Raw genomic sequence first — 14853 nt, 5'->3', positions numbered from 1 at the left:
ATGCCTATTATGTGTGTGCTACAGCACTATTAGAAATTCCTGGAGCGTGGACTACATTAAAAATGTACCCGTGAAATAAGTGAGGAAAAGCAAACACAAGGTATTCTGTGCGTATGGACCACCACCAGCAAAGCTTATATTTGTGCATTGGCAGACAATGGAGGTGAAGTCAAAGAGGCACAAACCGACGTCAACATTCACTACTTGCTTTTGCAGAAGTTGCTTCACTGCCTAAGAAAAGAGAAGATTCTGTTTTAAATGTTGTTCGAATTACACAGTAACGAGGCTTGAATCTGCAAGTTTAGTAGCATTTGGGTGAAAATACAAACTGTCTGATAAGTAACAGTGACAAGCACAAGGGCTGCCGGTGACCTTGAGTACATCTTCACGGGAAGTTGAGGGAACTTCCATCTTAATGAAGTTTACACCGACACCTACCATAACACAATAATCATAGTGGAATTGCTAGGCTTACGGGAAAAGCTTTCAGCCCTGTGGGCTATGCTTTGGCCACATGCTTTCACCATTTCATGCCCAAAGTGAGAGCCCCAGGAGCGGACGCCCAGAACCCGTCCACCACTTGGTACCTGGGTGGGCTGCTTTCTCCTGCAGGTGTGAAGCGAGTGAGTCGCGAGCGCCAGGAGCCTTTTCTCCCAAGCCGTGCTGCCCAGGCATCCTGGGGACTGTTCCGCACCTACATGCTGATCCAGTTTCTCAGATTGTGCTATTTATTGTGGACCAACCGAAATAAACGCTTTGGGCAGTTCATTTTCTCCACCAGGCAGAAGGCAGAGAAACCACAGAGGAAAAAAGTGGAGGCTGAGCATCAACACATCATCAGTTTTCCAAGTTTCCCTGGCACTCCATGCAACGTGCACAGCTATGCTTTCGCTCTAGAGAGTATTTCTTCCCCATGCCTGAGATTCCGGTCCAGTTCGAGACTGGGATGACCAGGAGCCAGGATTCCAAGCCCAGGCAGCCCCACGGGTAAAGAAGGATGGAATGAGTCGGGAGGGCCTCTCGTGCTGGTGAGATGTAACCCAGCGGCCGCAACACTGTCCTGGCAGGGGCTCTCTTGTCGTCTCTTCTCTCCTGCACAACGGCACTCGTGATCCCCCGGCTCGGGCTGGTCCTGCAGCCCAGTGAGAATGCTGGATGCGGCGTCCAGGCCTGTGGCTGTCAGGCCTGGCTGTGGGGAGATAGGGCTCCTGGAGCAGACCCGAGGTCCCTGCCGGGGTCAGGGCTCAGTGGTGCAGCAGAGCGCGTGCCAGCGCCTCACCAGCTCCTTGGGTTTGCTAAGCATCTCGTTCCAGTGCTCCAGCTCTTTGCCTCGGGCGTACATGTAGGGGCCCACCACCACCCGGCCCAACTCGCGGCTCCCTGCGGGCGGGCGGGGCGGGAGAACACTGTCATTCTCTGGAGCCCAGAAGCCACATGACCTCATCCATCCCCAGTGCCTTCCCTCTCTCTCTCTCACTCCTCCCCTCGAAGGAAGTAGCCAGCCCCCTCCCTCTTTAACAGCCTTCAAAGAGGTCTTGACTTTGATCTGGAGTGGCAGCTGGCAGGGGAAGGGAGCCCAGGTGGAGAGCCTGCCTTTCTGTCGGGGCACCCACTCTGCCCCCACCCTCCCGGTGGGCCATCAAACCTGCCTCGCATCAAAGAGCCGAGGGAGGAAGGGGCCCCTCCAGAAGGAAGCCCTCTTCCATCAGCCTGCTTGTATATTCAGGGGGAGTATCCAACAATGATTTTCACCCACCAACTACCACAGTGGAGAAGGGGCTTGAGCTCTGGCCCATGAGACCAGCTGGCCCGACAGCTCTGCCTCAGTGACAGTGGACACTGGGGTGGGAGGCAGTATGGGAGAGCAGCCTGGGATAACTCCACCCTCTCATCCACACTGAACCTGACCCAGGACCCTCAAGACTTGTACAGAAGGCGTGAGGCAACACAAGGGCACGTAAAGAGCCACGGCACCAGGTCGTTGGGCTGGTGGCACGTAGCTGTGCCGTCTCCAAACTCTCTGGTGATCTGCTCCAGGAGGCGGTAGCAGAGGCCTTCCTTTAACCTCTTTCTAGGGTGCCATGGACAATCAAACCCGAGTAAAGCTGGGTGTGAATCCCAGCTCCCTCACTAGCAAGCTCCGCGTTCTTGGGCAATCATCTCAGTCTCTCTGAGCGCTAGTTTCCATAGGCGGAGAACAGAAACCATGCAGCTCCCTCCAAAGGGTCCGCGCTTCCTGCATGCACAGCATTGCCCCCACGGCCTGAGGTTAAGGGGGCAGCCTTACTGTCCCCTTCGGCCCTCTGCAGCACTGCCAGGCTGAGGCTCGCCGTGTCCAGCTCGGCAGGGTCGGCCTTGAAGCTGAAGGTCTCGCTGTACACAGGGTTGGCGGAGCCCAGCACAGCCGAAGTCTTCTTGCACTTGACAAACTTGTTGTGGTTCATCAGAGACACCTTGACAAGCACACCTGGGGGGCAGTGCAGACCGCGGGCTAGGAGGGGCGAGCAGGGGCCCAGTCTCCAGCCTGTGGGAGGTCCGGCTGGGAGGGCACATGCCCCGCCTGGGCGCCAGGACCCCATTACTCACAGCTGCTGCAGCCAAAGGGCGTTACGAGAGGAAGCGGGGTTGATTACGGGGTTGATTAGTGTACTGCCTGCAGCCGAGGAAACGCTCGGCTCCCTTCCTCTTCTCTCCTCTCTGTCTCCGGAACGCACTCACGGCCGGGCTGGGCTTTGTTCCTGGAACCTAGCACCACACTCCCATCCCTCCCCACAGGGGGCAGGTCCTGCCTGCCGGGTGCTCAGGCCTCCTGGGGCCCCTAAACACCTTCTCCTTCAGAGGCCAAGTTTTTTTGGGGGGAGGCTTAGATGGGTTTTGGATCCGCAGCGGAGGGTTGAATGCCAGCTTGCTTACAGAGAGCCAGAGGCAGAGACGCATGGGGGCAGACACTGTGGCTGGGGGGGTTCACAGTGGGGCGGGACATGCGGGGTGAGCCCGAGCAGGGCTCCTGTGCCCCCAGCTCCCAGGCTCCAGTTGAGTGACCAGCTCTGCACGCAGGGGTGCCCCCGCCACCCCCAGCTCCCGGGGCAGGGGGGCTCAGGGCCTCTTCCTGGAGGAACTGGAACCTTCGCAGAAGGGCAGGGGCGGAGTCAGGCAGCGCAGGCAAGGAGCCAAGACACCGCTTTGCGAAAAGGGAGGGGCAAACTTGGTCTCAGGTGTCTTAGGAGTCTTGATGGAGGCCAAGGAGACGCAGCCCTGGGATTCACATAAGGAAGCAGCTTCTCACGCCACAGCCGCGCAGAGCGGGAGGGCGTGGCTCGGGAGGCAGTGATGCTCCCAGCAGCACATGCGAGCAGAAGCTGGACGGCGGGGGAGAGGGTCCTAAGCTCACGGGGTGGGCCCTGCCCCAGGGCGAAGGCTTACTGACAAAGCTCGCGTCATCCTGGAGGAGTCGGAGGCCCTTGGCTCGCAGCACGATCACCGTGAGGCGGTTCAGGCAGTCGTTGTAGCTGAGGCAGAACTGGAGGTCGCCAAACTTGGAGGGAGGCTGGAGAGGCCGAGAGGAAAGCACCCCTGTCACCCTGGTAGGTACTGGAGGCCCCCATGCCCTCCTCCTTCCTCCCAGCAGGCAGGCCCTGGGTACTCCGTGACATAGCCACACTCCCTCCTGGAGCCCACCCACCATTTTACAGATGGGGAGTTGAAGGGGCACGCTGAAGATCACACAGTAGTAAGGACCAGAGCTAAGGATTCAAACCCGGGTCTGGGGTATTCCAAGGCCTATTCTGAGCCACCCGGACCCTCACTGGGGGTTGGGGGAAGGGTAGGTAGTTTCCTTGGCTGGTCCGTTTGGGGTGTCATCTTTCACAGCTGTCTGATCTGGATGGGAATCCAAACGTGGATTTTTCAGGATGCTCCAGGTAATCTGACCTCCAGGGCAGAAGAGGCTCAGGCACCCCTCCCTGCCCAGGCTCCACACACCCTCCTTGTCCCACGCAGCTCCGGCCCGGGCCCACCATGCTGAGTCACGCTTGTAGGGGTGGTGGGCAGTATGCTGAGGGCTGACACTGGCCAGCAGGTGCTGGGCCACACCTGCTGGCTGTCCACGGTAGTCTGACACATGGTGGCATATGTCTGGTGACCCTGACCTTTACCTCCAGGCTCTCAGCCTCCAGGTCTCTCCAGATGACGCGCCGACAGTCGCCCGCCAGGGTCTCCGTCCTCAGGGGGAACAGCACCTGGCCCAGGAGCTGGTGCTTCCTCTGCCTGTCCACGTGGTACACCGTGAACCTCAGCACCCTCTGGGTGACACTCTTGCTGGGCACCTGAGGGAGATGAGGGCCCAGCTGGGCTCAGGTGTGGAGTCAGGGGATGGGATGGCGTGGTATGTTCTGGATACAGGATCCTTCCATGAGGGGTGTCTCAACCAGGGACCTGTGCACCCCAAACCCAGGCATCCTCGGGGGACCCTTTGCTGCCGTTGGGCCAGTATCCCGGGGAGGTGGCAGGGTGTGCTCCAAGGACCAGCAGCACACACCACCCCCTGGACCTCAGAAGTGCAGGACCTTAGGCTCCACCCAGACCCATGAAGCAGAATCTACATGTAACAGGGCATCCAGTGATTTGCCTACACATAACCGTGTAAGAGGCTCCCGCACTGGAGCCCAGGGAACCCGCCTGTCTCTGCTACCTGAGTTGGGCACCTGAACAGCCCTCTCCCTGAGACTCAGTCTCCTCACCTGTAAAACGGGATCATGTTTCTTACTCTCTGGGTTATAAAACCACGAATGGCAGATGGTTAATTAATAGTGATTTTCTTCTCTTTTCTTCTTCTCCTTCCCCTTCCCCCGTAAAGCACAGAGAGGCCAGGAGCAAGTCGGTGCAGGGACAGGGCAGGGAAGTGATGGGTGTAACTACGCAAGCATGACGTGCGGCTGATCCAAGCCTCCCCACCTTGGATCTGGATGTCCTAAGAGGAGCAGGTTCACCTGTGAATTCTCACAGCCTTGGCACCAGCAGGACAGCCAGGGGCTGGGCCGCATGCCACCCCTCTTCTCAGTGCTCAGCCCCGAAGAAGGCAGGAGTCACACTCTTCCCAGATGCAGACTGACCTCTCTGTACCTTGCCGACCAGCCTGCTGCCCTGCTCTTAAAAATGTTTGTCCAGGGCCTCCCTGCAGCTCTTGAGTGCTGGCTTCCCGTAAGGGCCCCAGTCACCTGCTGAGGCTTCCAGGCCGCCGTGAGCTTGGCTCGGTGCCCCGGCAGCCTCAGCACCTCCAGACCCTGAGCGCATCCACCCACCATGCTGCCAAGGCACCACCTGTCGCAAGATGGCTCTCAGGTCCTGCTCTGGCTTCTGACGGGACGGGTGAGTTCCTGCCCCCACCCCAAGGGGCCTGGGGGGTCTCCCCCTCCGCCTTCCATGGATAACCTTGCCAGAGAGCTCCTCGTGTTCCAGGGCTTGGGGTGCCTCCTTGAGCTCCATGAGCCAGGGCCTGGCATTCAGTGGGTGTTCCAAGAATATGTTTCTGTTTCTCACCTCCAGGCAACCTGGACAGGAGGAGCCTAGCCCTCTGCCCCCTCATCCCTCAAGTCTCTCATCTTCCCCCACCATGCAAGGGTGAGGGCTCTTGTACACCCTGACCTGGCAGGAGGGGTAGAGCAGAGCCTGTGGCACAGGGGTCCTGGGGGCTGCAGAGCCGTGGTTAGCACAGAAGGCTGGGGCTCTCCTGTGCAATGTCTGTCCTTCCCAGGCGGGAGAGGGCCCCAGACCCTGCCTGCTCCGGAGGCCATACCTGAAAGATGAAGTGCTCGTCGAACTGTGGGCTGGTTGTTCTGCATTTGGTCTTGGACTGGAGGAAGCGCCGCTCATCTGGTAGCAGGTGGAGCTTCACCAGGGGGCTACAGGGCTCTGAGGGGGCTTGCAGCCGCTGTGCCTTGATCAGGCCCACCAGCAGTCGCTCGGCCCGCTGCTGGTATTCCACAGAGAACCACAGCCGGCCCAGGCAGCCCTCAGGGAAGTGGGTCTCACTTTTGTCCTCCGGAATCTTGTAGAGCTCTGGATTGATGGTCCCCACCACGCATGCGTCTCCTACAACACAGGGGCTGGGAGGACTGGCAGGCCAGGGGAAGGCAGGGGCATGGGGGACAGCAAGCTCTGGGCTCCACTGCCACACCTCTCCTGGCCCAGCCCTTCCTGGCTGAGCTTTGACCAGGCGGTTCACTGGCCTCTCCTGACCACATTCGCCCCGCTCTCTTCTCCAGACTGAACACAGCCCCTCTCTCTAGTGCAGCTCCCCCAAGAGGCCTTCTCAGCACTAAGGCATTCTACATCCAGGCCTGCTCCTCCCTGGGGCTCCTAGCGGAGGCCACAGTATTCATTCAACCCCTGCTCCCGTGACTCACCCCCACCCCCAGAGGTCAGGGCCTGCAGGGCGGGGCGCAGTTCCCAGCATCTGGCCTGGCCCCTTTCCATGGTGTCCAGAGGGTGTCTCAGTAATATAGTGTTGTCCCTGTTCTTCCTCTTTAAATTAGAAGGGCCCAGCTGATTACTGGGTGGTTCCGGGGAGGCCTTCAGAGCACAGAGGCAGCAGAGAGCTGTGTGCCCAGCTTCCACCATGCCGCCTTCTGCATTGGCCAACCCATCATCCGGAAGCAGGATACAGCACAGGTTCTGCACCCAGGAACACCAGGGTTCCAATTCCAGATCTGTTGCTTACTGCCTCTGTGACCTTGGGCAAGGCACTGTTAATCTCCGGAGCCTCAGTTTTTTAATGTGTAAAATGGGGTGATAATCCCTCCTCCAGCCCCAGAGTTATGGTCTAACTCCAAAATGGCACATGAAGCCACATCTGGCCCAGGCTGGGGTGCGGCAGGCACTTGGTAAACCCAAGCACCTGGAAAGAGTGGTCACTGGGCAACTCTGGCATCCCCAGGGCCATCCAGGCTCTTTTCTGGAGCCAGGCCCATGAAACCAGATGGGTCCGCCCTGGCCTGAGCAGACCATGACCCCTGGGCAGGCCCTGGTGGGCACACTCACCAAGATTGCTGCGGGTGGCATGAGGCAGGAGCTCCGGGGCTGGGCAGGGGTCCTGTGGGGCCTGGGCCCACTCTCTGCTGCTCAGGGGCACCCAGTCTTGGCTTTGGAGGGAAGGGGGCACCACGAATGGTACACCTGGTGGCCTGTCCAGAGGCACGGAGATAACACGTAGGTGGCTAGTGAACAGTGTGGCCTCAGAGCGCTCAGCCCAGAGGGGTTGAGTGCCAGGCACTGGAGGAAAAAAAGCCAGCAGGAGCCAGGAGGAGGCAAGAGCACCACTTTATGGGCCCACACCAGGGCGCGCACACACACACACACACACACACACACACACACACACACACACACACACACACACACACACACACACACACACACACACACACACACACACACACACACACACACACACACACACACACACAGCCAGAGGCAACACCTCTGTCTGCCCACAGCAGTGCTGACTTGGAGAAGGAGCACAGCTTCTGGAGTAGGCCTGCCTGGGTTTGAATGCCTCTTCTGCCACTTCCTAGTTGTGCTATCTGGACCCATTACTTACGTCCACTGAGCCTCACTTTCCTTAGCTGGAAAACGGGCTTCATAACACCTGCCTCACAGCTGTGGTGAGAACTGTGGGGTTTCTTTGTGATAGCTCCCGGCCTGCTGACAGCACAGAGGAGGCCCTCCATAAACAGACCTTTCCTTCCCCACGCCGCTCCAGGGGAAACGCCACAGGGAGGGCCCGAAGCAAAAGCAGGAGCTCCCTTGGCCCCAAGGCCCCAATCCTGCCTCACCTGCTCGCCTGGGTCCTGGCATCCGGTGGGCAGAGCTTGTGTCCCTGTGTGCTGGAGGCAGCCGTGGTCCCTGACAGCTCCTCATAGGCGAACGTGGCGCAAAGCCTCTTCCAGAGACACCGTCTCACCACCATCAACAGCAGCAGTAGCAGCAGTCCCCCAAGGATGCCCCCAATCACCAGGGCCACCTGCTCTGGGGGCAGACACCACCGGGATGTGATGCCTGGGGAGAGCCACACCCCTTCACACCACTGGCAGGCTGGGGACAGGATTTGAGCAGCAAGGCCACCTCCCTGGGTTGGACCCCAGGGATAACACAGAAGCAGGTTTAATGTATCTGCTGGGGAGGGGGCTGCTGGCTGGGCTCTGCTGGGTCTCAAGGAGAAACCATCTCCCTTATGGTCCTAGTGCACTGGGCAGAGCTTTCTGGTTTCCCTTGGAAAGCAGCTGGCCCGGGACTTGGGATTCTGGGTGAAATGAACCATTTCCTTGTGCTCCTGCGTAGAAATTAACCCTTCTCTTATGAGAACCGCCATCTTCCCTGGACTCCTGTTCAGGCTTGAGGGTGAGCTGGGCACCCTGCACTTAAGGAAAGCAGCGGAAGGGATGACGGCCTGGGGGGCACCCAGAGCCCTACCCTTTGGGTCCTGGAACCTGCTGAGAGGCTGGACTGTAGCTTGAATTCTGTAACTTTCTCTAAAAACCGCTCCCTCCACCGAGCCCTCCCTCACAGCAAGCCCACTTAGCGGAGTCGGTGGGAGGCGGTGGAGGGGATGTGGATGAAGATGGGAGCAGCGAGCGTGAGAAACCAAAACACAGGCGCTCTGCTACCGGCACCGGCACCCCACACTTGCCCGGACCTGGGAGGCTTCAGTCTGAGCCGGCTGAGAGAGCTCGGACCCTCGATCCTGCGCTAAGCAAGGAAGGTCCCTCTTTCGGGTCACGTGCGGGCGCGGGGCTTCCCAGGCTCCGGGGTCAGGACCCAGTTGGGTGGTGAGAAGGAAAGACACCCACACCTCCTGACCCGCAGCTAGCTGCGAGGAGCGGGCCTTACGCTCCATCCCCGCACCCCGCTAGGAGCGGGAGGCAAGGCAGGGCTGCGCCCCAGCAGAGGCCCGCGGGGTGAGGGAAAGTGCTGCAACGGGTGGCTGAGGGGCCGGGGCGCGGAGCGCGGCGCCGGGGTAGCGGGTGAGGAGGCGAGGGCACTTACCCTCCATGGGGCTGCTCTGGCTGGCCGTTGGGGCGCGGGCCCGGGGCTCGGTCGCGCCTCCCGCCGCCGCCGCCGCTGCAGCCGGGCGGGTTTTTTAAAGCGCCGAGCGGGGCCGTCGGACGGACGCGGGGGACAGTACCTCGTTGCGCTCCGGTCAGCAAAGAATGGCGGGGGCAGGGACCCAGCTCCCGGAGGCCGCGGCTCCGCCCCTGCCCGGCCCTGGTCGTGGCCCTGGAAGGGCGCGGAGCCGACCATGCGCTCCCGGAACCGAAGGGCTCCGCGCGGGGCGGGGCGCCCGGGGCTCCCCGCGGCTGAGGCGCGAGGGCCAGGTTTCCCGGGCGCAGAGCTAAAGCCTGCTCCGCCCGCGTCTGGTAGACGGCTCCGCACCTGGCTCTTCACCCCTGGCGGCCTTGGCACGTGCTGTGCCCGTCTAGGACTGCGCCTCCACCTTCCGCAGCTCCTCTGCAGACTGAGGCCCAGCTCCGTCCCCTGCTCCTGGGAGCTTTCGCGGATTTCAGGGCCGAGTCTTCGCGCCCTGTCCGGCTCCGGCGCTGCGGTCTGACCGCGGGGGAGCGCAGGGCAGCGCCCAGGTTTACAGGTTTGCCGGCTCAATAGACACAGACAGCAATGAGGCGTTGGAGAGCGCATATTCCGCAGCTCAGTTGGTTTAATAATAGTACTCCCTCTAGGGTTAACGTATCTAATGTATTCAGATAGGTGACTGGCTCAAGGCTGGGGGAGCGCGGCGCGTGCCAGCCTCTATTGTGATTATCTGACGGAGGGCGGTTTCGCCTAGGCCTCGTCCCTACTCTGCACCCACAGTAACCTTTGTTTGTTTGTTTGTTTGTTTGTTTTTTGGCCCAGCCGTGAGGCTTTCGGGATCTTAGTTCCGCGACCAGGGATCCAACACGTGTCACCTGCAGTGGAAGCGAGGAGTCCTAACCACCCACTGTCACTATTTCTATAGTGATTACTGTCAGACTGCAGGGGCTACGCCAATGGAGGCTGGTGAACGCAACCTTGACGGAGAGGCTGGAGTAAAGGCCCTCCTGGTCCGCAGCCTGCTCTCACCCAGCGTGCAACCCCGTAGAGGATGAGCACTCTCCCAGGGCCCGCACGGCGTCCCTGCGGAGAGCTCTTGTGGGAGCGTCTTAGACTTCGAAGCATCTATAAGTGGGGAAGGAAAGGAAGATATTTGTGGGCGGAGGGAGGGTCGGTCTTGTTGTTTCACGGTCTTGAACGTTGTGTCCAAAGACAGAGCCTGAGCCTGAGCCTGGACCTTGCTCCCAAGTGACACCTGTGCCTATCAAGGGAAGGAGGAGGCAGGGTAGACAAGGTGAAGAGCCCGCCAGTCAGTCAGTGTGCCTTAGGCCCCGCCCTGCCTGAGCCCTAAATGACCTGAGGTGGGATGGGTGGTGAACAGGGATCCCACTCCCTTCAGGGGAAGGAGTTTGTCTGGGAGCCTTTGGTCGCTAGAGTGCAGAGGAAGTGTGGTCAGTCTTTTTCAGGATCTAGATGGGCGTGGGGTGGTGAGAAGATGGGGCCCCGAAAGTGTCCCGGAGGAGTGGGACCTCTCATTCCACTCCACCCCCTCACCCTGCTAGGTAGAGGCAGGGCATTTCCCCCACTGCCCTTTCCCCTCCCTCCGCGACCAGTCTTATTGGCTGGAGTGTCTGGAAGACCTGAGGCCCTGACCTCTGCTTTCACCAGGCTGGAGATGGGGGCGGTGTCTCAGGAAATGGGGCTTTAGTGGCCCCAGACCTCCCCGTCTTTCCCCTCAGGTCTGAACTGGATGTCTGTGTTAGTTTCCTGTTGCTGCTGTAACAAATAACCACAAATTTAGTGGTTAAAAAACACAAATATGGGTTTCCCTGGTGGCGCAGTGGTTGGGAGTCCGCCTGCCGATGCAGGGGACACGGGTTCGAGCCCCGGTCCGGGAAGATCCCACATGCCGCGGAGCAGCTGGGCCCGTGAGCAATGGCCGCTGAGCCTGCGCGTCCGGAGCCTGTGCTCCGCAACGGGAGAGGCCACAACAGTGAGAGGCCCGCGTACCGCAAAAAAAAAAAAAAAAAGAAAAACACAAATATATTACCTTACAGTTCTGGAGGGCAGAAGACTAAAATGGGCCTGCAGGGCTGCTTCCCTTCTGGGGAAAATCCATTTCCTGACCTTTCCCAGCTTCTAGAAGCTGCCTTCATCTTCAAAGCCAGCAGCAGCACTTTCTCATCTCTCTGACTTCCTGTCATCTACATATCTACTTTTTCTGCCTTTCTTTCTTTTTTTCTTAAATTTTATTGGAGTATAGTTGATTTACAATGTTGTGTTAGTTTCAGGTGTACAACAAAGTGATTCAGTTACACATATGCATATTTTAATTCTTTTTCAGATTCTTTTCCCATATTGGTTATTACAGAATATTAAGTAGAGTTCACTGTGCCATAGAGTAGGTCCTTGTTGGTTATCTATGTTATATATAATAGTGTGTGTATTTTAATCCCAAGCTCCTAAGTCATCCCTCCCACCCACATTTGCCCTTTGTTAACCATAAGTTTGTTTTCAAAATCTGTGAGTCTGTTTCTATTTTGTAAATAAGTTTATTTATATCATTTAAAAAAAATTAGATTCCACATATGAGTGATATCATATTTGTCTTTCTCTGCCTGACTTACTTAGTATGATAATCTCTAGGTCTATCCATGTTGCTGCAAATGGCATTATTTCATTCTTTTTTATGGCTGAGTAGTATTCCATGGTATATACGTAGCACATCTTCTTTATCCATTCATCTGTCAATGGACATTTAGGTTGCTTCCATGTCTTGGCCATTGTAAATAGTGCTGCAATGAACATGGGGGTGCATGTATCTTTTTGAATTATGGTTTTCTCAGGGTATATGCCCAGGAGTGGGATTGCTGGTTCATATGGTAGTTCTATTTTTAGTTTTTTAAGGAACCTCCATACTGTTCTCCATAGTAGCTGTACCAATTTACATTCCCAAAAACAGTGTAAGAGGGTTCCCTTTTCTCCACACTCTCTCCAGCATTTATTGTTTGTAAACTTTTTGATGATGGCCATTCTGACTGGTGTAAGGTGGTACCTCATAGTTTTGATTTGCATTTCTCTAATAATTAGTGATGTTGAGCATTTTTTCATGTGCTTTTTGGCCATCTGTATGTCTTCTTTGGAGAAATGTCTATTTAGATCTTCTGCTCAATTTTTTGTTTTTTTGTTTTGTTTTGTTTTTTGCAGTACGCGGGCCTCTCACTGTTGTGGCCTCTCCCGTTGCGGAGCACACGCTCCGGACGCACAGGCTCAGCGACCATGGCTCACGGGCCCAGCCGCTCCGTGCATGTGGGATCTTCCCGGACCGGGGCACGAACCTGTGTCCCCTGCATCGGCAGGCGGACTCTCAACCACTGCACCACCAGGGAAGCCCTCTGCTCAATTTTTTATTGGGTTGTTTATTTATTTATTTTTTTGACATAGAGCTGCATGAGCTGTTTGTATACTTTGGAGATTAAACCCTTGTCGGTTAGTTTGTTTGCAAATATTTTCTCCCGTTCTGTGGGTTGTCTTTTTGTTTTGTTTATGGTTTCCTTTGCTGTGCAAAAGCTTTTGAGTTTAATTAGGTCCCATTTGTTTATTTTTGTTTTTATTTTCATTACTCTAGGAGGTGGATTGCAAAGATATTGCTGCAATTAATGTCAAAGGGTGTTCTGCCTGTGTTTTCCTCTAAGAGTTTTATAGTGTCCAGCCTTACATTTAAGTCCTTGATCCATTCTGAGTTTATTTTTGTGTGTGGTGTTAGAGAATGTTCTAATTTCATTCTTTTACATGTACCCGTCCAGTTTTCCCAGCATCACTTATTGAAGAGGCTGTCTTTTCTCCATTGTATATTCTTGCCTCCTTTGTCACAGATTAATTGACCAAAGGTGCTGTCTCCCTCTTTCTTTTTTTTTTTGGCCTCACTGCATGGCTTGCAGGATCTTAGTTCCCCGACCAGGGATCGAACCTGCACCCCCTGCAGTGGAAGCGTGGAGTCTTAACCGCTGGACCACCAGGGAAGTCCCCTTCTTTCTTATAAGAACCTTTGTGATTACATGGGGCCCACCCAGATAATCCAGGATAATCTCTCCATCTCAAGGTCCTTTTTTTTTTTTTAAATTGGGAAATAGTTGTTTTACAATGTTGTTTTAGTTTCTACTCTACAGCAAAGTGGAGTTCCCTGTGCTATACAGCAGGTTCTCATTAGTTATCTATTTTATACATATTAGCGTATATATGTCAATCCCATCCCCCTTTTCCCCCCTTGGTGTCCATACATTTGTTCTCTACGTCTGTGTCTCTATTTTTGCCTTGCAAACAGGTTCATCTGTACCATTTTTCTAGATTCCACGTATATACGTTAATATACGATATTTGTTTTTCTCTTTCTGACTTACTTCACTCTGTATGACAGTCTCTAGGTCCATCCATGTCTCTACAAATGACCCACTTTCGTTCCTTTTTATGGCTGAGTAATATTCCATTGTATATATGTACCACATCTTCTTTATCCATTCGTCTGTTAATGGGCATTTAGGTTGCTTTCAGGACCTGGCTATTGTAAATAGTGCTGCAGTGAACGTTGGGGTGCATGTGTCTTTTTGAATCATGGTTTTCTCTGGGTATATGCCCAGTAGTGGGATTGCTGGGTCATATGGTAATTAATTACCATATGGTTTTAAATTAATTAATTTATTTTTGGTTGCATTGGGTCATCATTGCTGCGTGTGGGCTTTCTTTAGTGGCGAGCGGGGGCTACTCTTCATTGCAGTGCGCAGGCTTCTCATTGTGGTGGCTTTTCTTGTTGTGGAGCGTGGTCTCTAGGTGTGCGGGCTTCAGTAGTTGTGATTCTCGGGCTCTAGAGTGCAGGTTCAGTAGTTGTGACACAAGGGCTTAGTTGCTGCGCAGCATGTGGGATTTTCCTGGACCAGGGCTTGAACCCATGTCGCCTGCATTGGCAGGTGGATTCTTAACCACTGCGCCACCAGGGAAGCCCCCATCATTGTAGTTTTGATTTGCATTTCTCTAATAATTAGTGATGTTGCATCTCAAGATGCTTAACTTAATCATATTTACAAAGTCCCTTTTGCCTTACAAAGTAACCTATTCCCAGGTTCCAGGAACTAGGGAGTGGACATCTTTGGAACTTTTGTTGTGCTGAGCACAGTGTCTGGGCAGCCCTCTGGGAGAGATGCTTTATATTCTCCTTCCTCCTGCTGCCCGAAGCTCTCAGCTTGCTCCTAAGCTGGGACCAGGCAGCTAGCAAGGCCCATGTGCCCCCAGATGGCAATCCTCCAGCCGCCATGACCCCTCATTACCACAGCATACCCCTCCCCCCTTGACTCGCGACTGTCCTGTCTGCCTGACCACTCCTCCCTGATGGGCATGGCACACATTCATACCCAGCCACTTCCACAGTTGGGCCTGAGCTGCCCTGGGGCCCTTCTGGGTGTGGGGTGGGGAAGTGGGTACTCCTGGAAAAGGCAATGCCTGTGGCCAGTCAGGAAGTGCCAGGCCCAGAGCTGCCCATCCTCCCCCAGCCCTGCGCTGTGCCTTCCCAGGGCGCCATCTTCCTCCCTGGCCTCCTTCCCTCACCACTCATAACCAAGCAGTCACCAAGTCCTGCCTCTTCCTCCTCCATCCATCTCCATCACCATCAAGAACTTGGCCCAGGTCTCCGTCATGCCTCCCCTCATCAACTTTCTCTTTGTGGTTTAGATTCGATCCTATACCCCTGCCCCAGCTTATTTCTTCCAGGCTCCTCTC

The 14853-nt window shown here is 55.8% G+C and overlaps 2 protein-coding genes across 7 annotated transcripts in view; one reads left to right on the top strand and one right to left on the bottom strand.

The window, feature by feature from the left end:
• Positions 1-103: 103 nt before the first annotated feature.
• SYT15 (synaptotagmin 15) lies at positions 104-9705 on the bottom strand. 5 transcript variants are annotated; one of them, XM_033842531.1, is made up of 9 exons: positions 9043-9705; positions 7833-8020; positions 7035-7181; positions 5795-6113; positions 4155-4325; positions 3424-3547; positions 2288-2467; positions 588-1380; positions 104-231 (listed from the first exon to the last, which is right to left on the bottom strand). In XM_033842531.1, exons 1-8 carry the CDS (start codon positions 9688-9690, stop codon positions 1238-1240), a joined length of 1920 nt encoding a protein of 639 aa, XP_033698422.1. In that variant the 5' UTR covers positions 9691-9705; the 3' UTR covers positions 104-231; positions 588-1237. The 5 variants fall into 5 exon arrangements, with proteins under 5 accessions (XP_033698422.1, XP_019781276.1, XP_019781277.1 ...); XM_019925717.2 differs by having other exon boundaries at positions 4149-4325; positions 5795-6090; positions 7039-7181; XM_019925718.2 differs by having other exon boundaries at positions 5795-6090; positions 7039-7181.
• The window catches only part of GPRIN2 (G protein regulated inducer of neurite outgrowth 2), a 41716-nt gene continuing 32100 nt past the window's right edge, over positions 5238-14853 (top strand). For both annotated transcript variants that reach the window (XR_004522644.2, XM_033842532.2), the window contains exon 1: positions 5238-5367. Coding sequence is in view for 1 of the 2 variants with exons in the window: in XM_033842532.2 (XP_033698423.1) it covers positions 5302-5367 (66 nt within the window). In the remaining variant the exon portion in view is untranslated. The remainder of the gene's footprint in view (positions 5368-14853) is intronic.

Source organism: Tursiops truncatus, chromosome 16 (genome assembly GCF_011762595.2).
Source record: "Tursiops truncatus isolate mTurTru1 chromosome 16, mTurTru1.mat.Y, whole genome shotgun sequence".
NCBI classification, from domain to species: domain Eukaryota; kingdom Metazoa; phylum Chordata; class Mammalia; order Artiodactyla; family Delphinidae; genus Tursiops; species Tursiops truncatus.
Note: the sequence above shows the minus strand (reverse complement) of the source record. Positions and strands in the feature narration are given on the sequence as shown.

Excerpts from the sequence above, each read along its gene's own strand:
- SYT15 (XM_033842531.1), bottom strand. The coding sequence starts at position 9,690 with ATGCGCTCTCCAACGCCTCATTGCTGTCTGTGTCTATTGAGCCGGCAA. Across the intron at positions 7,182-7,832 it reads GCCAGGACCCAGGCGAGCAG|GCCACCAGGTGTACCATTCG; the intron begins GTGAGGCAGGAT and ends GCCTCTGGACAG. Across the intron at positions 3,548-4,154 it reads TGGAGGCTGAGAGCCTGGAG|CCTCCCTCCAAGTTTGGCGA; the intron begins GTAAAGGTCAGG and ends CGGCCTCTCCAG.